Source organism: Dromaius novaehollandiae, chromosome 12 (genome assembly GCF_036370855.1).
Source record: "Dromaius novaehollandiae isolate bDroNov1 chromosome 12, bDroNov1.hap1, whole genome shotgun sequence".
Classification (NCBI taxonomy): domain Eukaryota; kingdom Metazoa; phylum Chordata; class Aves; order Casuariiformes; family Dromaiidae; genus Dromaius; species Dromaius novaehollandiae.
This window is the reverse complement of record NC_088109.1, coordinates 11,197,967-11,225,104: the sequence shown is the minus strand read 5'-3', so window position 1 is coordinate 11,225,104 and position 27,138 is coordinate 11,197,967. Positions and strand designations below refer to the sequence as shown.

The window sequence follows — 27,138 nt, the reverse complement described above, 5'->3', positions numbered from 1 at the left end:
GTTTCTTTGCTTTTCTTGTGCTTAGTAAGATTTGTTATATTTTGTAAGCGCACTAAATGTTTGATCACAACAAAAGATAAAATTATCTTTATCTAATAAACCTTAGGAGCTAAGCTAAGCAAAAGCTTAGCTTTTGTACTAATTTTTGAAATATCAGTGTAACGCTATGATCATAGCTGTCAGCATTTTTACAGGCAGTGATAAATAATCCCTTTTAGTGAGAGTAGCTGCTCAATGAAAAATGTGGAGACAGGAAAGTACTATTGAGATGAAAAGGCTGAACTCACTCAGCTGAGGTCTGCTACTTAACGCTCTTCAGCTTTTTTGTGTGCAGCTCAGTCTCTATGTACTATGTAGTTGTAGCAGAGCTATTAATGTGTACTTTATATTATTGGGCTTGTTACTGAGTCCTCGGTCATTTTTATTTCCTCTAGGGCTCTCTCCCACAAAATATTTAATGTAGGGAAAGCTTCCAGACTTCAGGAGTGGAAACGTTTTTTTTGTTTCATGTGTCTGTCTCATAACTGCTGGTGATGGCTCTGAGGCTGTAGGGAGCTAATTGGGTGCGAGTGAAGGAGAAGATCAATGCATAAAAGTAGCCTCTTCCACAAATTTCACCTGACCATTTGCTTTGTAAAACCATCCGTTTTTGTTGTTGCTTTTTCTTTCACCTTACACTTAAAAAAATTTAAAAAATCCAAGGTGATGATGAAAATGTGAAAAAGAGATAAAGACATACATATAATGTGCATCATATAGATTTATGAGCTGTTTTGTGTGTTTAGAGAGAATTAAAAAGCATAAATATTGATGTGTATATTGGCTCTCATTCTCATTGTTTTGAGCATGTGGCATGGTACTGTATATATGAAGTTTGGCTCCTTACCATAACATATTTCAGTCTAATATTTTAGTTTGCTGCTCAAAGAGCTTAGGCCTAGCATTTCAAAGTTTGTTTGTTTATTTATTTATTTATTTTCCTTGATGTGCTCAGAGAAGATAAGGATTCAAAGAATCAGACTTGGAAGATGCTTATTCTGCTCATAGCCAAAGGTCTTTTGAGCCTGTGTGGATAAGGTTGATGCATCTGTTGGAACAACAATAAACAAGTTTTATTTTATTGGAGCCAATTTTTTTTTCAAATGTTGGTGATTAAACTGAGTCTGTAAAGAAGTTATGATGTTAATATCAAGGATGGATATTTCTGTGCTGCAAAATTCATAATTTGGGGTTCAAAACTATTGTAGCTATACTTTTAACCCACACCCTTTATGCTTTACTGTCTTAATACAGAGCATATGTAATTCATAACCAGGGCATGCCAGTAAGCAGTACATCACTTTGCACTGGCTATTGTGTATTTTACCATATAACAAGAATTTTCAGGATTGAAATTGCTGTAGTTGACTATTGGTCTGTTAATAGTGGATCTGTATTCAGCAGGCAAAGTTTTAATGCATTTAATAATTTTTATTATTTCATCACATCATTCAGGCACCCTTACTCTTATTGCTTATTTAGTTTTATTCTTAATTCTTCAAGTTGTTTCCTCATGTGTTTACTCTGGTCATTTGAAATATAGTAGCTGGCAACTAGGAAATAAGTCTGAGTGTACTTGTACTCAAAGGTTCTATTTTGTCTAATTTTGTCTCATTCTTTTATCGTAAAAAAAACAGATTGTGATTCTTATGGGTTTTTTCAGCTTATTTTTTATTTCTTCTTAGGTAATTAAGTATATAGCTTGAAGAGTGGATCAGAGAAACAATGTTTTTTGTAGGTCTGAACTAAAGTATCCAACCTAGGTGATTCCAGTTTTTATCATTTTTATTCTTACTTTTCTTTAAAGTGACATGCTTTGTTAGTTTGTTTCACTTTAACATCCTGATATTTTTTGACCCACACCTTCATGTGGATAAATTGGTTAATATATGTTTTGTTTCCATCTCTAATTTCTGGTATGTCCATATTGTCAGATCACATATATAACAACATGTGACAATCTGAAAAAGTTGGCAAGACCATTCACAGCAAGGATAGTGACAATATGTTGGGAGATAAGTTTGAGGAGGAAGGAGAAATGGAAAATAAATATCTGGATCTTGGAACTGGTCATGGCTAGTAGAAATAATATTAATTAATTAAGCCAATTGAAATGGAGGAAAAGAACAAATTTGTAACAAAGGAAGCCTCATGGTCATGAAACTTCTTCCAGTGATATTTTGCAAAGTGAGAGGAGGCGTAGAGAAAGTGGAAAGTAGCAGCAGGACTTTCACAGGACATAGAGACATAGGGAGTCTGATGAGTGAAGAGCATGAAACAGCACTAGCAAGAGTGACTGTGGAGGAAAATGGAGGATGAGAGCTTAGAAGCCAGTGGCGTGACATTCATGGCTTGAAAATTGCAAATGGCAGGGGAAGGGGGAGAACAGGTTGACAATTTTGAAAGAATGAAAGTCAGCACTGAAGAGAGTGCTGGAGCACTCAGAAGGAAGCAGGACTTGAAGAAGACTGGACCAAGGAGATTGCATTGTACATCCTCATCCCACCCGAAGGAATGCACCACATCTGAGGAGTCAGATGAGTCACTTACAGGAAGATGAGGCCACTTAGGATGACCGTGGATCTTGTGATGGAGCTCCTTGTAGTGTGCATTTCACCCTGAACAGATTCACAAGATGGACAAGAGAGAAATTTGTAACAGAGAAGCCAATTAAGCATCCAAACAATTGTGGTGCATTCCCTGCCATTCTGAAACCTTCAGTTAGGATGGTGTATTCCAGCTAAACCAAAATTCTTGATCTGTTGAGGAAATCACTTGAAGACACAATATGGAGAATGTCATGGAGGGACTTTGGCTTTGTTGATAGTTTTCTAGTGGCTTTAACCGTAGGGAAAGTTATTCAGAGCAAAGAGAGGCCTGGAGAAACATTAAGAATTTCACTATAAAGTGAAGAAGATTTAACTTGCTCACCACCTGCACACTGCTTTCCTCCAAGATCAACCCTTTTCTCTGGAAGCTTACACACAAATACGTACTCAATACTTCTTTTTAATACACCTTTTTGTACTATCTTTAATAGTGAATATGAAGGAATTGTGGAACTATTTCAATTAGAATAAGCATGTTGTCTGAAAAGATTTAGAAACACTGGATTTAAATGATTGCTGCAGTCCCTTCTTGCCTAGGAAAGTATAAACCTAAGAGGAAAACAGAATGTGCATGTGATATAGGAGAAAGAACAGCGGAGTCAGAAAAAAAACAGAGATAGAAAGGAGCTCAGTTGCAATGCTGTCGTGGGAGGGAGATAAAGAGGTATCTGAAATACTGTCTTCATAAAAAGGAGAAGAAGGAGCACTGGAATTAGGACAAATATGGTATGTAAAGCCCAACACCCGCATTATGATCTGGTCTAAAATACTTGGCATATAAGGGAAGGTATCTGCACAGGCATGACAGTGGAGAATGATTGAAGTGAAGCCTTCTTTTCTTTAATATGCCTCTTCACAAATTTTGTGGCATGATTTCTATCACAGAATTAAAAAAAATAGTTGAATGCATTCCTTCTCAGTAGGAGATTACTTTGTGTAATGAAAGAGCTTTCATGCTGTAATACTTCATTTGGTCTCTACTAGTGCTAAAGAGGTAATTATCACTCTTACCATTTTCAAGGTTGACAACCAAGGGGGTCTAAAGTGCTTTTTCTGTCTGATAATGTGCTTAACTACCTCCCAACGAAGCTGCATATCATGGTTCACTGCCCTTGATTTTTTTTTTCAGTACCTAAAGTGGCTGGCTTAGTGGCTACCAGTAATGTATCAGTGCAGATCAGCAGCAGATAATTTAGTCTGATCTTGTTTGATTTTATGAGTCTCCTAAAAACTTTGTTTCCACATACCTAGCAGCTTAACGGACAGACATATGATTTCAAGCTGCTAAACCTCACAGACTTGTTTTAGAAGGGGCAAGAATGCATGGTGGAGCAGAAATGGGTGGAATTAAGGCTGAGAAAGGCTTATAGTCTACTGCTTTTCATTTTTAGACACATCTAAACTGAATATTATGCATTTCTGCATCTGTTTGTGGTACAAAGAAACAGAAATGAGAAGACTAAATTTTAATAAATAAAGTGTTTTCAGACGTATGTAATTCTTCATGTTCCTCTAAGAGGAAAAGAGAAGGTTCTTTACAATTCTAAATATAACTTAACATCTACAGCTAGGCAAGTCTTGAAGTTATTATTTAAATTTCACTTCATTCTTAGAGTTAAGAAAAAAACCCAATGCCTTATGCTCACATTGTTTAAAAAAAATGGTGTGCTGATGTGGAAATCAATTGGCTAAAGAGGTAAGGGAAATGCAATATGCTAATAAAGCTATCCTCCATACAACATCATCCTTGGGAACCAACCATTTTAAATTTTATGTGCAGGCATTAATTTAATGAGGTTGAATTTTCATAGCCTTCCCACAGAATGAAAATACAGTATCTTAGCAAAAGAACAGTAATTTCCTAGGAAAGATAAAATGTGTTTGCATTGTTATGAGTGGTCCTTGCCTTAAAAATTAAGGCAGTGAACTTGCTGAGTTCAACACAGGTTGTAGACAATCACTTTTGTCAGCAAATGAATCTAATTTTAAAATATTTCAAAATTTACCTACCCAAAAAACTGTCATTTTTTTTTCAAATGCCTGTGATTGCTATCGTTTCTTCTATGTAGTTATTTTTCTGCTCTTATAGTTGATGTTCGCATTCAATAAACTAAATAATGGCAGGTGACCATTATTTTAATTTCAGACAGGATTAACTTGAATCAAATTTAATGGTGGGATGTGTGTGGAAGGAGCCAAAATACTCTAGCAGAGATCTGTCTGGCATTAACCAGGGATTGCAGGGTCTCACTTTTATGTGCCTAGGAACTTGATGTATTTATGGAGTGTAGGATAGTGGATAGTTTCCTTTCAGTTTTTTTATAGTTAGACAAGGTATTACTGGTATGAGCAGGTATTTCCTATATGCAGAATAGGAAATACCGCTAATACAGTTAATAACCCAGCTAACAGAAGAAAAAAATTAAAAGGAAATGCTTTAAGGGCCCTCATGGTACACTGTAGCATTAAAGACATGGCAGCCCACAGACTCAAAATAAAATCTTACAGTTTGAGTGTGATGTCACTCATCAATTATTAGACTATGGTAGCAATACTGATGGCGATATCGCTCCTATGAAAACTGGAATTCATCCAGCTTCGTTTGAAGGTGTGATCTACAATCCATCAGTGCTAGTTGAAAGTCAACCATTACCTTTTATGTCAAACTGTAAAAGCGAGTATTGCCTTCACTGCCGAAGCGTAAGGGGATGTTTAAGTGGCCCGTTCTTCTTAGGTATTATGTATGTAGTTATGTAGTATGTTCCCCTGAGACCCTTCTCATTGTAACTTTACCCTTATTAGTGATGATAATCAATATCTGGTTTTAATTAGAGCTAATAACATGTACTCTTTTAATGAATTTAAACCCCTCAAAATAATTTTTGGTTAAGAACTATTAAATTTCCATTTCAAGAAACTGAGCTACAAAGAAGTTATGACCTATTCTCAAATTATTTTTTATTTATCTATTTATACTTAGGTGTTTTGTGACTAAATGCTAACTTGATTTTGAACTATTCATGTAGCCTATTTGCTAGTTTTTGCATAGGCTGATTTGCCTAACCATTGAATTATTGTTTCTGCATTGTGATTTGAGGACTGAAACACTTAGCAGAAGAAGGAATGATACTTTAAAAGCTTTGAATGCTGTATACAGTACAGCCACTCTGAATTTACAGTCTGAGTGTGCAAATAACTAATATTTTACAAACTTTTAAAAGCAAAAAATTGTTGTCCAATTCATTTAATTATTAAAATAAATAACTTAAAAGATATTTAGTCCTCTCTAAGTTTCTGGCAACATTCTCTCTAGCAATAATGAAGTTTGAAAGTGTTTTATACCTTTTTACTTCTATCAGATATTTTTCTATGAACAATTTTTTATTCCTATCATGCTGGATTTATTCTTATTCATGATTTATTCTTTTTCATGCTGGATATCTTTCTTAGCAAGAAGGAAGCCAATATTATATCAATATAATTTTTTGACAAAGGTCTTTTATTTATTATCTTGTTGTCTGCTGTCTTTTTCATACAGAGTTTTTCAGCTGTTGTAACAACTAATTTGTCAACGAAGTTCTGCCTCTTTGTTTTATAATTACAGCTTAAATTCCCTTTTTGGTTCTGACAACAGAAGGAAAGAAGTTAAATGAGGCTATTACAATAAAGCAGCAGTATAGGTTTATTTGTCTGTGTTACATATTCCATATATACAGATATGCCTTGTATTCTTCCCTGTTGTAAAGGTTGTCTGACCTTTCCTACTAAGAAATCCTTTTTCAGCTGCTAATTTTATAAAATCATTTGGGACACTTGCCAAGCGAGGTGCCTGTCTCAAGAGATTGTAGTCTGCACAAATGCTTCCATGTGCTTAGCTGAAAAGGCGCAGCTATTTCCAAGACGAGAATAGTAGCGAAAAAACACTAGTAAACAGTGCAAATGGAAACTCCTTTGAAAATGTCTACCATTCCCATTGCTTGAAGACAGTGTCCTGATACTTAGCAGTGGGATAGTATTAATTTCATGGATGCGCTTTTTGTTGTCCAAGTAAATATTTGCCCAAATTTGGCTAATTTATTGGCTTTTAGAAAAATCTCACTTTGCATGAGTTTATTAGTTTTAGCAACTGAGATTCCATCCACACAAAGCGTGATGAAGCCGAGGGCTGAGGAAGATTTCCCTTATATTCTCAGTTCAGAGCTGCTTCTGCTGTGCTGGATCCAGAGCTAGAGCTGAGAGATCCTCTCCTGAATCTTCCATGTCACCTCCCAGGGCATAGCTGGGCTTTGTCTGATAAGGTGATTTGAGGGGGAGAATGGGATCCAGAGAGGACTGAGACTGCTGAAGAACCGTGAGGTGAGAGGAAGAAGAGTATGGGGAACATATTTCAATCAACGAGAAAGGGTGAAGCAGCTGCAGGGGTGCGGTCCAGTTGAGATAGCTCTGTGAAAGAACAATATTTGGTGGTACAGGAGAAAAGGAGAAAAACTGGGACTGCTAAGCAGTGAACGAGGGGCTTGTATGCTGGGGATTGGAGGGCGTGGTGGAGGCCAGAGTACAAGAATGGGAATGACTGAATAAGGAAACTGGAGGGGGAAATTGGAACTGGCTGGGCAAAATCCCTAATGGAGGTAACCTGAGAGAGTCCAGAGAGATGAGGGGAACTACATGACAACGGAGGAGCGGGCGCTGATACTCAGGTAAAGGAACTCCAGTGTGATAATGAAGAATGCTATAGAAAAGCCTGGATGAGATTAATAGTTTTGTTTGACAGTAGTGTTTGAATGGCATTTATTTAACCAAGCTAGAAGATAGGATGCTGTATCGAAAATGTTGGTCATGGGCAAGCACCTGACATCCATTCTGTGTACTGATTGAGGCAGGAGGCATGTGGAAAAAATAATATGCAAGCATATAATTAAAGACTGCATCATAACTAATAAGGGGCAGAATTCAAATTGCAAAGGCAACTTTAATTCTGGAACTTTTTCCATTTTGCTGTTTGATCTTGTAAGCTAATAATGTTGCTATACTGTAGAAATTTTTTTTCTGTCTGTGTAATATGCATGTGCTAAGGAGATTGTGTGCAAGACAGTAGATGAATTTCTGGAAATTCATTGTCTAAATGAAAAAAATAATGTGTCAGGCTTTAATCACATTAAGCGGTTAACTTTAAATCTAGGTGACAGAAAGGAGGATCAGCGTCTCAGAATCTTTTTATTCAGCCAAGTATTTGCTCGTTCATCACTATAAGAGGTTGAATATACAGAAACAGATTTGTTAAAATGACCAAAGCTTTAGAGTGAATTTCAGTGTTTTAGCTTCAGTATATATTTTTGTATCAATTGTCTTCTGTCATTTTTTTTATAATTATTTTGTAATCACTTTCATTCTTTTGATAAAACACAGTTTCTTCAAGTGAGCTATCTAGCCATATAGCTTTTACTACAAGGCCTCAATGTGTCAACACTGGCAGGTAGTTCTGTGATTTTTTTATCTACGAGATAAAATCTTGGACTCAAAAAGGCAAAGTAAATAACACAAATAGGCTAAAGAGACAGTTGGGTGCTTTTATGAAGAGACAGAGTAACAAGGAATACATCAAACAGCCAAGGATGATGTGGTTCAAATAAACCTTGGCACGTCTGACAGTTTCCGTCTAGGATTTTCTTATAGCGGTACAGGGTAGAATAGCTTAAAGGTGGAATACAGTATTGTTGGAATATCGGACCTGTCCTGTAGGCAGCTTTTTGAGCCAATACAAGTATTTTATTGACCGAATTCAGCAATTCAGACATAAATATGTAGAATTTATGGTCCGAGAAGGCAAGTTCCACGCATCAGCAGTATTTACAAAATAATAGTTGTCAGACTCCATGAAGGGGTTTTTATTTGACAGGATCTGGTTAGGAAGTTAGGATGTATAATAAACATGAAACTGAATGAAACTCAGGAATGCCATGTTCTGCGAGCCTGGGATGGAGCTGAAGTCAGATGCTGTAGCGCCTGGGCACTGCGGATTGTGGAGCTGGAAAGGCAGGAGATTAGAGAATCTGCCTGTTTACTCTCTAAACTGATATCACATGTTTAACCTTTATCTGGGAAGTTTTCTATGTTTCAATTTTTTAGGCATTATCTGTGCAGCATTAGATACTAAAAAGAATATATTGTTAGCAATTTTGTAACAAATATTGGAAGTACTCGGTTCAGTTCTCTAGACAGAGCCCCTTCCTAAGATTGTCATACCACCAACAGCTGTTTTGTCTAAGGAAGGAGATCGGCGTTCAGCCCAGTGTAGAAACCAAGTGTGCATCTTAAGGACTAAGTATAACTTCTTCAAAACCAGCATGTGTCTTCACTGATTTGAGTAGAGTTTGGGGAAACCTTAAACAGAGTTTTCCTCCTTAAATTATTGTTGACACAGGCTATTTATTAAGACAAAGCTATACTCTTAATGTAAGTAATGATGTAAATCTGTCTAAATCCTGCATTGTTAAAGGCTGTGACTGTCCTTGCCATCTGTATTTCTTTGCAATACACAGATAAGATGCTGTATAAGCAGTAACTGGCAGTTCAGTGTGTGCACTACCACCTGTGATCGTTAAGCAGTTGATGAGGGGGAAAAATCAGTGATGCTAGGTTTGGATTCTCTAGAAAGAGTTAAGTAATGAATTTTTCCTGCATTTTTTAAAATCTACATTTTCAAGAATTTTTCCTTTTAATTTTTAATGATTTCTTAAGGATTTAAATATAACGATCTGTTTAAATAGAGCAGTCTTTTAGTGGAAGAATAAAAATATAATCTAATACCACCTAATAAATTTTCAAAGTCAGCTTGTCAGGTTCCTTCTGGCAGTGAAGCTCTTGCATTATCTTTTTGATGCTGAAATCGGTTCAAGTCAGTGAAATTTCTTTAATGAACTTTAGGGCACATCTTCAAAGAAACCTGCAATTGAACCTGTGGAAAGGCCAGTGCCTTTGAACTGTGGAAAAGAAGTTTATCCTAGATTAGCTTGATCTTTTAGTTTACTCTGCCTTCTAATCTAGTAACAAAGATCTGAGCTTCAAGAATACCCCTGTACTGCAGTGACAACCTAAAACGAATATGTTGTTGTGGATAAATTCATGACTTCCTTAGGTATTGGCATTTTTCAGTGGGAAGGATAGCAAAATAGTTTATTTTGTACTGTGAACATATCAATCCTCTTTCTTCCGGGTTTTCTTTAGTTTTATTACTACTTCATAAGCTGAAAATTTAACTTCATTTTTGTTTTCATTCTCTCTAACTTTTCACTATACTTCCATCCAGTTCAGTCTTTCATCACCCAAATGTGGAACAATGTGCCTTCAAATGTGAAAGAAATAACAAAATCTGGAACAAATTATGAAGTGATGGAGAAGGGAAATGCAGAACTGTATGGAAATAAGTACATTAATGCATAGGCTTTGATGCACATAAGTCTGTTTTGAAGGACACTTCATTTTTAGTTTGAACTTCTGCTTTTAAATTTTACTGTAATATGATATAACATTTGCCTTGGTGAGTACTTGAGGAACTTTTGGTGTTAACAGTATTCTTTTCTATAGAAATTCCTCTGGAATTCAGAATTTGTACTCTTTCCAGGATACAATAAGAAAAACATGGAAGAGATTTTTAATAGAAAAGCAACACTCAGTGGTTTGCAGCTGGCAATCACAATGCCTCTACTGCTGCTTTTATTTTATTAAGTGGAACAGGTCAATTTAATATCAGAGCTGAAAATGTTCCTTCTCTGCTCAAAGTGAAAATACAGATCTAGCAAAAATTTAAGTGACCGGTAGTTTCTTCCTTTCAATCATTTTGTGAAGTGTCTTTTAATAACCATCTCATTTTGTGTAATCAAATAGGAAAAGAATGGTTATCACTCAGCTAACAAAGGAAAGTATGTCTTTTGTCTATAAATATTGACTTCTGTAACTATTTCATGCATGCTTTTGGCTGCAGATTAATAGGAAATAGCACTATGTGAAAAGTATAGAAAGAGATATCTAGAAGATCCTAATTCACAATCAGATGAAAAATTAATATTTATAAAACTGAGTTTTTGAAGAGAGAAGTATAGAAGAGAGGCAGAATATAAAATGTGGCTCAAGGAACTGAGAATAACTGAAAAACATTTACATGCATTTATATGCTTAATTCAAAATTAAGCGATACTATATTTTCCTGTATTGCATTTTGAGCATTTTCCTTTGAGATGAAATCCTTGCCCTATTAAGCTCAATAGGAATTTTGCCACTGACTTGAACTGTGCTATTTCGCCCTTCATCTGTGAGAAGCAGTTTCTGCTTTATATTGTTATTATTTTCAAATGGTAAACTTCCCTTTCTTCGCCCACTTCAGTTTCCTAAGGATCTATGATCTTTTGTAACAAAAGGAAAAGTTTTCTTTGTATATACTGTATAGTTGAAATGAAGTACCATGCAAAAACTTAGCTGACCTAATGGGCTGATTCCAGCAGAGCAGACGTTTTGAATCTGGCGTTTCTTAGTTATTGAGGGTATAGGATTTTGAATGCTTTTATCCTTTTATTGGTGAATGCACTAAAGTGCATGCAGACAGAGAATGTTAAAGTGGCAGTCAGATAAACTTGTTAAAGCAGTGGGAGTTTTTCCTTTCTTTCTACGTGACTTTATCATCACAGTGGAGTTAAAAGGCAATTAGCCCTTCAGCTCTTTTCTGGCCAGTTTATTGGCATTTTACACACAACTGTTGAATAGACAGTGCCATATTAAAAATTCCAATGAAGCTGGCCTGGGGATAACAGACTCTAAATTTCAGGTTAATGTAGGTTTCCTTAACAGGAACTATTGCCAAAAAGCTCAAGTAAAATTATCTAAATACAGTACCTATGCTGCATGTACTCATAGTTGATGGAAAATTGTAGTAGTCTTGCTACATGCTGTGTTACATTTCCAGGGAAATATTTTTATAAAGAGTGTTTGATGAAAAAGTTTATTCCTTTAGTAATAACAGGCTACCCACTGTGTTACTTAAGGTAATGAACATAGTGAGTAGAACTAGACATTTTCAACATAATAACAACAATTATACTTGCTTTGCATTTCTGTAATTTTCAGCTGAGGACATTAAAACACTCTACAAACATGGATTCCTTATTTCTCTCACTGTATGAGAAAGTGGAGGGAGAGATTTTTATGTCAAAGTTTTGACCAAATTTAGCCCAAAATTTAGATTCTGTTTTTTAAAATTCTAAATATTGTGATTTTTTTCTGAATAGTAAATCAAACATCTTTTGCAGTACTTGCAGTCCAAAATTTTGAGAACATAAAAGTGATTCCAATTTAATCATTTTTGTTCACTGGGACACAAAACACGTAAGTTCACTACTGTAAAATACATTGGAATTTTGATACTATTTCACTTTTAATATGCTCCTGCCAAAGAAAATGAGAGCTTTTTCATAGACTTGACTGTGAGTATTAACCGTGAGTGCTAATGATGCATTCATTGCTTCTATGAAGAAATGCTTTTAATTAAGTTTTTGTAGCTGATTCTAATTTACTGATGTTAGAACAGATAATGAGAAATTCACTGAGGTCTGTGTGATTGCAAACCAGATGGAAAACAAAGAGGAGATCCTGTATTTTTAACCTAACCATATGCATTGCTTATACTTCTCCAAGTTACATGTCACCTCATGGTGAAATCAATAGAAAGGCTCTTTTTAATTTCAGCTGATTTTTGGATCAAATCTGTTTCAAAATAGAGAGCAGAGCTGGTAGGTTTGAAGACTCAAAAGCCCTATTATTTCCACTATTTTTCAGTTTGCTTGACCACTATAGAGAGGGCACTCAAATTTTGTTCAGAGAATAAGTGGCGGACTTATGCTACAGTGTGCCTTAATAATCAACCAAGCAAACCAGAAATGCTTCCTTTTGCTCACATATATAAGCTAACAGCTTTTTGTTTCAGTGCACAGCACTATAATTGGAAGTGAGCACCATAACCACAGGTTTATTTTAAATGTTATGTATCTGTACTGCATTTGTGAGTTAGCAACTCAAACTTTGCTTCTGATACTGATGAGGCATCGTTAAAATTGTCTGTATCTTTTGCCTTTTAATACAGCAAATTTTACTGAAAGTTAACAAAATGCCTTCACTAAATGGACACTATAGTATAAATGAAGAGTCTGGAAGTTAGGAAGTGCCAGATTTTAAGTGCTCATATCAGTTTTATTGTAGTGCCCTTTTCTGTACATGTTACAGTACTTTTCATTTATACAGTCACTCAGTACCTTTTCTATAGCACTTCACAGCTGTTCCATGCCTACCATCTACTATATGACATAAATTCATGAGGTACCCAGTAAATCGGACAGTTGACGCTGGGAGAGACAAACAATAATGTTAAGGTCAACTCAGACCTATCCATTTTCTTGCTACGGATTTCTTATGCGCTAACAAGTTACGTGGACCAAAATATAGGTATAGTATGTTCCTCTGATTTTTCACTTCAGTCATGACCTGTGTCAGATGTATAGAGCATTTGCAGTACCTCAAAGCAACGTGACTGTGGCCGCTGTGGTGGAAAGCGTGTGCGCTCTTCGGGAGCAGAGGAGGAGCCGTTCTGAGGTCTAGGCCAGTTCTCTAGGTTGCCTGGGCAAAAATCACTTTTGCTTCAGTTTTACCATCTACAAAATCAGGAAAATAAAACATACTGTCTTATTTTATAGAGTTGTCTCAAAGAGGATGTGTTAAAGTATGTACGACTGTTTTGAAAATGAAAGGGACTATAAAAAGCTAAGAACTTTGTACAAGTAAGCCCAATGCCTTAGAGCAGATGACCAAGACATCCATGACAAACACTTTTGAAACTGTGCCCAATGTCTGTGCACCATCTTTGCTCACATAGATAGTAATGCTCTTTTCATATCACAAAGAAGATGCACAGATCAGTTTTTTAGTGTTGCAGTGATAGTCACATGTAGTGAGGAGCGGCACAGAGATGCTCAGGAAGCAATTAGTAAAGTGGTTTCAGGGAAATGCTTGGAAAGGCAGCATTTTAAGAACTTTGAAAATACTGAAAGGCTGCTCCAGTCTGTAAGAAACATTCAGCCTGTGAACAGAATGACACTGAGAGTCTAGCGGGAAGAGTCGTATGGGATCGTTAGTTAGAAATAATGATAATTTACAGACACCAGGGGGCAGAATTAAGACTGCGAGGACAGCTGTAAACCTGACACTTCCAACCTTCTAGAGGGCTATTTATCTTGCAGACTTGCACACACTTTTTAATTTGGATATTTGAATGGTGTAGAATTTGTTACAAATCGTGTTCTAAATTTATGGAAACAAAAGCATTTAAATACACTTGGAAAAGAAGTGTGTTGCTCATATATCCAAAATGTGAATTTATCTAAAAGCTAGTTTAGATTTGTTTCAGCTAATATCCAAGACATTATTGTTTATGGATAAATGAGTACAGCTTTCTACAGGAAAACATCAAACAAATCCTTTCTTGAAAACTAGACCTCTTTTTCTTACTTTCTAAACTGCAGAAAATACTGCAGATAACTGCAGCTTTTATTTGCAAACTGACCTTCCATGTTCTGAAACTAATTTGCCACACTGCTTCTCAAAGTCTGCTCAAGGACTTCCTTTAGCAGAATAATGTGGTTCTTATTAAGTACATCCTATAAGACCCAGGAGGATTGCATGCAAAGGAAATAAGACGGAGACACAAATGAATTTCCATCCTCCAGTCAGATATATGATATTGATGACCAGGATGTATATGAAGGTTATTGTAAAGAAGACAAAGGAAAAGAATTAAAGCAAATGTCTGACAAATTGGCTGTCTTCATATGCAAAGATGACAAGTGGTCTATACAACTAACTAGAAGAGATGTAGGCATCAAGCCAAGTAGTTATATAGTCAACAAGTCGGTTTGAATCACATGCTTATGTGTAAGCTCTCTTTTAAATAAGGCCTCACTTTAAATTACATCATCATGAAAGACTTAAAAGCCATGAAGTTTTACATGAAAACTGATAGTTTCTCTTTACTCCAAATGTTGTTTCACTGGTATGAATTTTATATTTTTACCATAATACCAAGATATTCTGTTAAAGTGGAACTTCTTTAAGAGATTCTCTTTTCCTACTTTTTAATGAAATGCACCAAGTATAACTAATTAACATGAAAATAGCAGCTTTCATTTCAAAATCTCTTTCTTCCTTTAGTTAAAGGCTGTCTATACATGACAAAGTATTTTCATGTTAACTAATAATGAAGGATAACTGGATAGAAAAATGTATTGGAGCAGCTTTAATGCAATATAGTCCTTATAATTGCAGATGTTCTGGTTCTAATGTATCTTGCCTAATGTAAATAAATGTAGATTTCAGAGTTTTTACAATTCACTTGGTCGATGAGAAAGATTTATACTGCGCATGTGATACAGTGCAAGTGTAAATAAGTAAATGGACTCAGGAACTATCACTCTTTCATTTTATTCTTCAGAAACACGCAGAATTTGGATAATCAGGATTCTAATACGATTTTCTTATTAATCTGTTTTAAACCATGAAATCTGATATTTTCACCATGACTAATCCATGAAATTTGTCAACTTTGTCCATGATTTACACAAGCTCTATTTATAAAGAGAACTTGCTTGAGTCCTAAGGCATGGAATATTATTTCCCAGCATGCTTTTAGTATCTCTTTACTAGTAAGTATAAACAAAATGTGCACATTGATTATATTATTTCAAGATCAGGAGGTAAAGCATGAGGAACATTCACGAGTATATTCCCCATAGCAGTGTGTAAGAAGTCATTAAGCCATTAAGAGGAAAATAACCTATCATATCAGAGTTAGTAAGAATGGTTGTGATCATAAAGTTTACCTAAAATAATTGGATAACTTACTTGCAGATTAAAAACATATGTGATACTTGTATGTCTTTATGTTGTAGGCTGTAAAATTAATAACTGTCAGCAGAAAACAGACCAAACAAAAATAGATTTGCATCAATTCTTTGTAATGTGTGTGGGGGAGGGGGGTTTGAATGACAGTGAGAATAATTCTACTTTGTATTTGGGGGGGGAAAGTGGCTACACAACATTCACATACTGTCGTGCAATTTACTATATATGGGAAAGAATAAGGATCCTTTATGTAAATGTAATAACATGCAAGTAATACCTTCAAAAGGAAAGGAAAAAAGTCTCTTGTGTACTAAATGTTAGTCTACTCCAGCTGTCCTCCCTCACTTTGTGGGGGAAAGACATTTGGGGAAAGGCCAAAACGCAGATATTCACAAAGCATCCAATTTTTAGTTGAGCATAATGTCTTAATCAGCTTTTACAGAGCTGCTCTGCTCTGTACCAAACATGCTATAAATGTGCAATACATCTGTATGTGTAAATAAGTCACACTCCCTATGGTGATGAAAACAAGATGACTTCTTATTTAGATAACTGCCCGGTGCTGCAGGTAACAGAAAAGCATCGTCCATTTGCTCTTCAACTGGGCAGGGGACTAGAGCTAGAACTCCTGAATACTACTACTATCTCTACATCATTTCAAATGCCTAGTTATACAACTTTATGAAAGTTCTCCAGAAATTGTGCATATTAGCAGCAGAGATGGCCAACTTCTGTCATGATCCAAAGGTGGGAGCCAGCTAGTGAGAACTTGACCTGATCTGTGATCTGGTCTCTCCCCTTGAAATGACCGTACAGCTATTCACATACCCATTTAATGATCAAAATATCATCATCTGTCATGTTCCCTCACTGAAGCATGTGATGGGGAATGCCTGCTTTGTGATCAGATGGCAGGTGAACTTCTGGTCATGTGCTGAGGGAGGGAAGGCTCAGGGTATGCAGCCTTCAAGTGTCTCCTTCAAGTGTCCTAATGTTCTTATGTGATTGCCCCGGTCATAGGTTCAGCTCAAATGACATGCGGGGGAACTGTGTGCCTTTGTTCTTCTGGTTGACCTTTTCTCAGTCCTGCCTCCTTACCACAATAGCTTATGTTCTCAAAGGAACCACAGCCTCTTAAACTGATTTCTAAATGAAAACAGACAGCTGGGTAATTGATAACTGAGCAGCTAACAAGGTTTAACTAAACGTCTGTGAGTTTCCAGAAAGTACAGTGCCATCTCTTATGAAGAATTGAATGAAAAATAACTAATTACTATCACTCATATTACAACCAGTCTGAGTATCAGAAAAAATTAACAGTTAATGAGTTTAAAAAATGGAGGGAAGGGGATAGGGTATTTCTTCTTATAATGTGCAGTTCATCTATGGAACTTCTTGCCACATGGTGCTGTGAGTACCAAAGTTTATACAAGTTCAAAAACTGATCTGATGAATTCATGGAAGAGAAGATGCATTACGGGCTATTAAACACTGCAATATTGCCTCTAATTCATGAATCTATGCTTTGAAGGTTGTGTGAGCTGGGAGACTATACCAGGAGCCACCACTGGAGAAAAGGTGCTGGGGTGGATGGACCTGTGGTTTGCTCTAGTGTAGGTGTTCTTTAGTTCTCTGCCAGGTCTCCTTCAGCCTCTCCCTCCCATCCATAATTTCATGTCCACATGTTCTAAAAGTCAAGGGGAAGTGTAGCCTCTTATCCTTGCTGGAAGCCTTTTTCATGACCTACGAGCAGAATTATAATTTATTTCAAGCTTACTAAAGTCATTAGTCCAGAAGGCTACAGATGTTTTCTAGAGAGAAGGGAAGAATTTGGGGAAAACATGTGAATGTTTTACACATAATGTTTTACACTTGCCTAGCTAAAAAGCAATTGAGCAAATTTTTTTCTGGTTCTTCCCAAAATATTGCACATAGTGTGAGACCGAAAGTACGAGGAGTCTCAGCCTCTAAAAGATATTTTGAAAATAGTGTTAAAGAAAATAGGTGTTTAGAATGAAACTGGGATTTCATAAAATCCCATCAGATTTAGAAATCAAAATGATATATCGATCCTTTGTTTTCATTAAGTGCATCTTATCTTGATAACTCAATACCTGTCTTTACAGATGTAAGTGTCCCCTTCAGGACCTTAAAAGTTCTATACTACTTCTGGTGAAACTCAGGATTTATTAATAATCAATAGAGTTATATAGATACTCTGTTACTGATTCATTCTAGATATCCCAGACATTTGGGGCTAATATTTTTACATATATTTAAGCTGATATACATAGAATTGTCCAGGACAGAATTGAAGATGGGTCAAACTACAAAAACTTCTGGATTTTTCCATTTGCTGCCTCCTTAAGCAAATACTCTTGTGTTTCCTGTGTTGAGATTCTTAAAAATTTATTGTCTTTAGGTTATACAGGATTCTGTCTTACATAATTAACATGGCATGTTCACATGAGACAAAATGCTCTACAGTATAAATTAGATCTGGAGAATTTACCTAAATGTTTGTCGAGTACAAAAGTTCTACAGCAAGGTCTTTTCCTAATGCATACATTTATCAGCTAAAATCTCGATTGTTTTGCCTGTATTGTGTCACTCACGTCTGGAAAGAACAGCCTCCCGCTGCTTGTGAAGCTGAGCTCCTGCTGCTCTTTAGCCACTTGTAGGATCCTGTCCCAATTCCTCTAATCCACTCTGTTTCAATAGCACCATACTTGGACTCCTTCACACATTCTTTGGCTGCTCTGTTTGTGATGCCCAATGAGCTGAATTAGAATTTTAATGTTCCGTTCAAAACAGAAGGAACCTTTTTGTTAAATGAGAATATAAGGAATACTCTCCTCAGCTACCTTGGATAGGATTTCTACACATGCACTGTATTATTTTCCTTCAAACTATTGTGCAGAAGTTTGGGGCAGTATTTCGGTGTATTGTTTTACTTTATATAAATCCGGTCCAATTTGAGGTTTAATGTTGCAGTAAGGCCTGCTACCATCTTAAATTGCTTCTTTCCTGTTGTAACTGCTCGTTCAGAGTTCATTGCTCCTTGTTTCCATTATGTCAAAGGTTTACTGATATCTTTTTGAGCTGCTTGTGCAAGTCAGGTCTAACCAAAGAAGAGAACCTGACAGGCTCCAAAAATGATACGTTCGAAATGACACCAAAAGCACAAAGTACACTGTAGGTATTTTTGCCTGACTTTCAGGAAGTGGGCAAAGATCTGCATATTTGCCAGTAGCTGTTTTCTGATCCCCGCATGAAGCAAGGTTAATTTAAAGCTAGATTGGTTTACCTCTATGCACGTTGTCTGTCCCTATACTTCACAGCTGACCCTCTTAACTTTGGTGGAGCTATTTGTGTCTATGATAGCATTAGAAATAGGGCATCAGAATATGATCCTTATTAAGGCCGAGCTTGTAGGCACATATTTTAGCAATTAATCTTTCTTTATTAAGAGAAACTTGTCTTTGAAGGTGCATGGAATTTAATTTACTGAAAAATAAAAAAGGTTGATTTTTTATGATAATTTTACCGTACCAAAAGAAGTTACTTGTACACAATGTAATATTGCATGTGTGTCTGTTGTCAAATTTTAAAAACTTGCAATGCAGTATATATAGCTTACCTATGTGTATGAAGAGATTAAAGACATTAACCAGGTGAAACATATTTGAATAATTTCATGAAGTGTCTCTCACTTTTACCAGGTTTCCAGCACTGGAAAATTTAGAACGATTTTAAAGCACGTACCATGTTTTTCTTCACTGTGGTTTTCTGCAGCCCATGGCTCCCTTGGCATGCTGAATCATGACTAGCAGGAGCCGCTGGAGCCCGGCCCTGGTGGGAAACACCATCTCTTGACATGCCCGCTCGTGAATGGGGGTAGGGGTGCAAGCAGACATGGGAAAAGACAACAGCTACATCAGTTCAGTAATATATAAATTACTAGTGAGTTTTGCAGATAGCAGTGGAACAGAGAAGATAATGAAGAAAAAGAGGAAGGGAAAAGGCTTGAGAAAGTGAAGGTGAAACAGGGAGAGATAGAGAGAAATATGTGAAGAAACCATAATGAAGAAAGAAGTGGGATGAAAAAGTAATATATGGACTCCCATCTTGCTTGCATTTGGCCAGTAACGTGCATATGATTTGTTCACAAATGTTTTAACGTTTCTAGTGATAGAGACACATACGAAGGAAAGAAGCTTTATCAAGGGATTTACTTTATGTAATACAAAATGAAGAGATTTGTAAGTGACTCATCTATGCAATATTAACTTGAAGAGGTTTGTGGTTCTGCTGCTCCTTTTCTGTTCGTACTTTAAAATTAATTGAAAGACTCATTGTTTTACTTAAACTGTGAAAGCTTCCAAGGTCAATGAGTGAGGTAATTGACCTGCCTGTTGTAGGATAAAAATATGTATGTTAAATTGCATAATTAGTTTTAATTACTTAATTACAGTGTTTAATGTGGGGGGGGTCAAAGGTTACTATTACATTTAGAAGTCATGGCAAGAAACACAAAAATAAGCAACATAGTTTAATTCTGTATTTCTTTAGGTCTTTATAAAAGGGGTCTACTGTGATCTATCCTTGACCTTCGATATTTGATGATTGTAGCAAATAATATATTGCTGTTATACTTTTTAGAATCATAGAGACACCTTTGTAAATGACTAAGTGACTTTACCAAAGACTTCATTTAGGTTTAGAGTACACGAAAGTTAATCAGCAGTGGGAACTCGACTGACAGCAATTTAATCTGATTGGGTAAGGTAATTACATGATTACCAGGAGTGTTTATATATGCACAAGGATATTTTTATTGGAAAAAAACCTAATTGCTTTCTTACTGAGAAGAGAAAAAAACAAACAAATTTGTTGTCACAGGTTAAGAGGACATCCTTCATTCCTTGAAATAGTTTCTTTTCATATTTTAGAGACAAAATGAACTCATAATTCTTTGCAAATTTGCACTAGGATTATGTTATGTATTCCTCTGTTTCTAAGCCAGAAATAATGCTATCATTGAACTTGTTTTGTTTAAGAAGCTCATTACTTGCACATTAGTTGTGTGATACCCTATAGATGTCAAGATGCTTGTAATTCATGATCTGTTTAACTATGTGTAAGTGCTGTTGCTTAAGTACAGGTTGATTTCCCCAAACTTAAACCTAAGGATCCATTATACTAATGGATATTTGTGGGGAGAAGGACATTATTTGTTTTTCCATGGTGGTAAAAAAAAAAAAAAAAATCTATTTACAAGATAGGTAGACAAAAGGTCGTGTTCATAAATGCTGAAAAAAAAAGTCTCGTGTTAGGTGCTCTGAATGGTCCCTTAGAAAACGCTATTTCAATCTATTGACAATAGAGGGAGTGTTGGGAGATGAATCTTCATAAACAAACATTAACCTTTATGAATACCTCCTTGAAGTGCACTAGAAGGTAGAATCCCCTTTGGCTTAATAAACAATGGCTTGCTCCAAAGCCTATTGAAGTATTGGAGCAGCCCTAGTCTTGGCATTTTGTACGGTCGTGTTGCAGAGACGTAAAGAAGAAATTAAAACTTATCAGAATAACTTCATATCTCTTTGGTAACTTGGATACATTCTGCCTGTGGAAATAGGAGGAACTCCTCCAAAGGCTGACTCCTGAGAAATTAGAATGCTAATGAAAGAAAATGTTAAATAAGAAATAAATGAATTTTTAAAAAGAACTACAGAATTATGCAAAGAAGTTCTGTCATGCATTCCTTGTTACTAAAATCATTTGTTCTCCCCTCTGCTAATTTTTCCCTAATTAATTTTGTAATAAAATATTACAATTTTGAATTGTTTTTCCGAACCAGATGATCCGGTCACTGTTGGAGGCACATAGCCACGGCAAAATCTCATGCTGTACATTGATCACCTGTCCAACCTTTGCCTAGAGTGTGATCCCCAGTTCCTTCAAGAGATCCATCTTTACCTGCCTATAAAGAAGAGGAAGAGGAGGAGGGAGACATCTGGGATATTCAAGTATCAAAGTTTAACACCAGAGCAGGTTGAATCTCCATTTATATTATTCTCTATATGTGTTGCTAGTATTGACTTGGATAATTGGTTGAAGCTTTTTCAGTAATTACATAGTGTGCTCTGAAGTTTTTACCAACGTTAAAACATTTTTGTTTAGGCGCCTCACTTACCAAAATTACGCGTGTTTTTCATAGTTCCACAGTGTGAAATTGAATCCAAAGTCATTCTGCTATTAAAGAAGTTAGCTAATAATGAGCATGCATGGCAGCTTGTACGCTTACCACAAAGACCAGAGGGGCTTGTGTAAAGCTGTTCAGTGTACTGTAGGTTTTTACCGTTCTGTGTTTAGCCCATGCAGCTGAATGGCGGTCCTCGGCAAGTACGCTTCTTTTCAGTCACTTGCTTCAGGGGTCTTACACGTCCTTCTTCCTCATTCTTCCTCCCGCCTTTGCAAGAGGACTTTGATATCCGCAGAGCAGACAGGGTTTCGCTTGCTGTCCTAAGGACTGCCCCTTCAGGAGTCTAGCACAGCCCACACACGCTCCTGGAAAATGTCCAACTTGTTCTTGGAGCAGAATGTGAACCGGTGACCTTCTGGGCCTCCGGCAAGAGTGCTGCCTACTGAGCCACCAATACCCAGGCCATCAATAAGTTTTAAATGCCAGTTGCAGACTTCACAGAGATAATGACTTCAGTGTGTAAAGGTTTTGTTGTGGAGGCTGCAGTCTCACATATGGCGTGACAGAGTAAATATGCTAAAACCATAGAGAGCTGTTACATAACTTGCCTTGATATAACAGTTTTTGTAATATGTTTCAAGGCATGGAATATTATTTAAAGGGACACTGTTATGTAGGCTTAGGCCCAAAATGAAGCTATTATAAAAAGAATGTTTAGCAAAAACAGAAATACGGCCATGAAATTGTTGGAGTGGGAATTTCAGGGTAAACTTGCTTGGATTTAAACAGTCGCCTGCATGACATTGCACTGTTGTGCTAGGGAATGAGAACCAGAAAATGAAAATACTATAAAGTGAGAATCAGAAAGTGAAACTGACCTGAATTAAGATACGAGAAGTCTATTAGTATTATTAAACTTTTTAAAAATGAAAGACTGCTACATTCTGAGAAAGATGAGAAGAAAAAAAATCAGTTCTACCTTTGTAATTCAAAGCAGCGTTACTGACACAGGTAAATAAATGCATTGTGTTTTAATATTATGTTTTACCTGTTTTCAAGTAAGTTCTAAAATAATTTTAATATGAAATAAGCTTTAAAATTTTTGGCACATTTCAATTTTATTGATATTCTATATTTTCAATTTAGCGTTGAAATCATACAACAAGCATATCAATGTTTGGGTAATTCAGATTGTTAAATATGGCTGTTGTTACCCCAAATATTATTTATAGACATGGATCAAGAAGGAAAACTTACAGACAGATTCAAGACAGGACTTATATTCTGAAAAGGCCGTTAGATAAATTGCATAAACCTTCTTTGGAGCAAAGGCCAGGAACCCAGGACTCCGTTTCCCAGCCGAGTGCCCAAATCACTAGGCTACAGACTCTTGCTCCCTCTTGTGTTCTTTCTCTGGCCCAGTGAATCTTGAATTATTTTCTGTTCAATGATACAGTTCCAACAGGAGGGCTTTAATATATCCTTATCCTCATGCCAGCATTTCACGCAGCCTCTGGCCTAGTGAACATTCTCCTAAAAGATATTGCTTTGAATCTCAGACTGAAGAAAGAGTCAGACCTGGGTAATTTGCTTGTAGGATGCGTGGTCCTACTACTAGGCTAGGAAAGACTGCTATTAATGTACTATCTTATGGAGAAATAGCACCTGAAAAATGTTGTAGGGAACCCAGCCTGGTGGGTGTCTGTTAGGCTTGTTTTGATAGCTCCTGTCGCTGGCAAATCTTGCCGTAGAAAACTGCATTGTCTTTCGAGAATAGACATCTCCAGGCTGAGACAGGGGCCTGGAGGACCACCATTTTGGATGGAGGTGCCTAAATTCTGCTCATAGCATTTTTAAGTCCCATCTTTTTAGGACTATGATTAGTTTAATATCTCCTTTGAATGTGGAACTGAGGGATTTAACGAATCTGTTTTTCAAATGCAAGTTAACTTTAAAAGAATGTGTTATCATTAAACCAGATGATAGGAAGAATTTGTGGTTCAAAAATGCATTGACAGGTGTGAACCACAGGCAAACACAATGCATTTTCAAACTCTAAAAAGTGAAATAACTTTAATAGTTTAATAACTTTAATAATGTGTTAATGCTTTTGATGCAGTTCTGTAGAGCAGTGTGTATTAGATCTGAACTCAGGAATATTCAACTAGATTAATTGCATTGCATTTATAAAATAAATGTTTGTCAAAATTTCTGACTTAATTCCCAAGCTATCATTTTTTTTTCAATATGTATGTTTTCATTAAGGCCTGAGGTACAGGTCCTTATTCATACAAATGCATTTACCTGTTTCAGTGGGATTATTCTGGTGAGTAAGGCAATGCCTAGGATCAAACAGTATGAGCTTGGTTTTCTTTTTAATTGAAATGCTAATTTTGAAAATGACAGCTGTGAAATATTTTTAGTCTAAAGTGCTACAGATGGTATAAAATTAGAACTGTGGATTTGCTTGGCAGATCTTTTATTATTATTTTTGTCTGTTTAAAACACTGAAGGAATAATGTAATGCATTACACACGTATTACTTTTCTGGCAGTAGATGTGTCACCTGGTTTGGTATCCAAATATATTGAATTGTGAACTATTACTGCTCTGTCCTATGGTAAATTGAGGGTGGTGGGAGGAAATAGAAACTTGTATACATGGAAGACTTGTTTTTAAAGACAAGCATTTTTCTACCTCTTCTAGTATCTACAGTCGTTGCAGTGAGGCTTTTCATATAGTAGGGTAGCACTCAGCAGAAGCGGGAAGGATGCAATCAGTATCCCGAAGAAGATGGCACTGACTGAGCCAGCTGATGTGCGGTTCGTTGGCAGTGTTTATGCTTCCCCACACAGGACTTCCACTGTCTCGTAATCCGTCCTTGGAAGGGCTACCATTTGCAGCACAGTGCAGTTTAATACTACCTCTCGTTTCACAGTGAAGAGAAGTTAAAATGATAAAGACTATAAGTCAACATCCTGTTAATGATATTATGTGCATTGGGACCTACTGGTGTGGGGGACGGTTTAGTGCAGTGTCGGTTGATTGCTCCAGAAAAGTGGATGTTTGTCAGTGTGTTACAGGGGAAAATCTATGGGTGCTTAGATACCAGTGTTATGGATGTAGGATAAATAGCTAAAGTACACTGCAATTGCCCGTATAATGACAGAAAAAGACAGAAAGGCCTGAAAGAAAACTGAAATTGGAAAATTAAGTAGAAGAGCAGAGAAAACTGTTAGAAGCATTTCTACAGAAATGAAAATGTTTAAAAGCTATGTCTTGATGGAGGGGGAATCTTTGGAGGTGAGTAGAGGTGTTTAAGGATGAATAAGATTTGTGTAAGTGGGGTTAACAATATTACATGATTATAATTGATTTGGATCTGTGTACTTTGGGAAGCTGTGCATAAAGGGTTGTAATAGTCAAATGCTGTGATGAATAAGCATTTTGGTAGAGTAAATAATCAGGCAATAGTCAGTGTAAGATATGCTACAGAAATGAAAAGCAGACTTGCAGTTAAAGTGATATGAAAACTAGTAGTTTGGGAACAGCATATTTTCAAGATTACAGATAGCATGGGTAAAAAAAAAAAAAAATCACAGTAAAGAGTTATGTGCTGGCTAAAGCTCAAATTAAAGGCCTTCTCTTCCCAGATATGAAAATTATCAACTGCATTGTCACTTAGCACAAGAATAGTAATATGGGTGCTGCTATGCTTTCCCTTCATCAATTTTAAATGAAAATGTTTTTCATTATATTGCATATTTTATTTTTCTCATTTTATATAAGAAATTCATTGATGAGTGATTAGTGGCAATGGTTCTCCAGCCTTACATCTGTTGATATTTTATTTAAACAGAAAAAGATTTCATGGCCTGGTCTCACTGTCCCCTCTTTAGTGTTACCACAAAGAAAAAGAGACTGTTTGCAAATATCTGAAACGTGTTTGCATTTGCTCTTGGAAATATTGGAGCTGCTTGTGAGTTTTTCAGGTTAACATAGTTTTGATAGAAATTGTTGATTTATCAAACCTGAAATCTCTCCCATATCAAGGATAGTTTAAAGAAACTTCCACTAGGATGCTTTAATTCCAAATACTAAATAACTACTTTATTTAAAATGGAACTGTGCAGCAAGAAACCTTGACAGAAATCTGCATTACAATACCCAGAGCCTAATAGATAGGGCATTATCCTTTAAGACATCCAACTTTGGTTCAATTTCCTTCTCTGAATCCAGCTGAATAGAGACTTAAACCCAGCTGAATATCTAATGCATCCAAGGCAACTGTCATTACCACTGGACTGTCAGTAATACGTTGGGTATCTCTGCTTTTGTGGAAATTGTGAAAGGATTTGTCCTAATACTAACAAGGCCTTTCTGAAATCTCCAAAATACTTATAGACTAGGAAAAAAAACTTGTGCCCAGCTTTAATCATAACCCCCCAGGCTGTGAAGAAATGCCTGTAATAATCATTATTTTATATATTCATACCAGGCTACATTTATTAATCTGGACTCTAAACTGAATCTCAATCTCAGTCTCCATATAGAGCTGACTTTCCATGCCTCTGGTTATTCTTGTCAGCTGTCTCAGATTTTTCTCTGTTTTTCCTATATCCGTGCTTTTAATGGTTCAGCCAAATCTGTCTAGCAGTAGTACTTGGGGTACAACAGCAGTGTACTCCGTGGCATTTTTCTATATGGTTTTGTGTGTCTCTATTTTTGCACCTTATACTTTATTATGACCAGGTGAACTCAGTGGTGATCACTGTTGAAGATGCTTCTTGTTAAAGCATGTACCTCCTGAGAAAAAAAAAGAATCGAACCCTGCCATAAGCTATTTGATTGTGGTTTGGACCTTGTTTTGGAGTAGGCAGTTGATGATGGGCTCCGTGAAACTACAGGAATCAGGACAGTTTTGTGCCCTGCCAGCGTGCAGGTTTGCTGCTGAGAATTCCAGAAAGGATCAGTTACCTTGGTAATACATCCACCAATATTTATTGTGTCTATTTCTTTGCACAGGCTAGCAAACATTCATCACATGGGAACGTTGGTCGTGATCAACCTGAGCTGAATTTAAATTGGTGACCTAAAGGTTAAAGTCTCTGTATCCCGTTACCACTCCCTTGGGCTGTCCAGTCCTCCTACAACTGGGTTTAACTCCATTTTTAGTTTATCGGTGTCTTTGGAGGAGGAAAAGTCTGTAGAAGTGTTGATCTGACAAATACCATGAATGCCCTGTTTAAAAAAAAAGATGTCAATATGGCTTTCGCAGCTTGTCAATACTTGATGAACGAGGATCTGAACAAGTATTCAGATGCTGGACTAATAACTTTAACC

At 36.4% G+C, this 27,138-nt stretch overlaps 1 protein-coding gene across 2 annotated transcripts in view; it reads left to right on the top strand.

Annotated features, from left to right (window-relative positions):
- ERC2 (ELKS/RAB6-interacting/CAST family member 2) overlaps window positions 1–23,978 on the top strand; it is a 492,995-nt gene extending 469,017 nt beyond the window's left edge. Inside the window, exon 18 of one of the 2 annotated variants that reach the window (XM_064518915.1) lies at window positions 21,451–23,978. In XM_064518915.1, the coding sequence (XP_064374985.1) occupies window positions 21,451–21,531 (81 nt within the window). In that variant the 3' untranslated portion in view covers window positions 21,532–23,978. The remainder of the gene's footprint in view (window positions 1–21,450) is intronic. The other variant, XM_064518916.1, reaches the window with a different exon arrangement.
- Window positions 23,979–27,138: the final 3,160 nt, after the last annotated feature.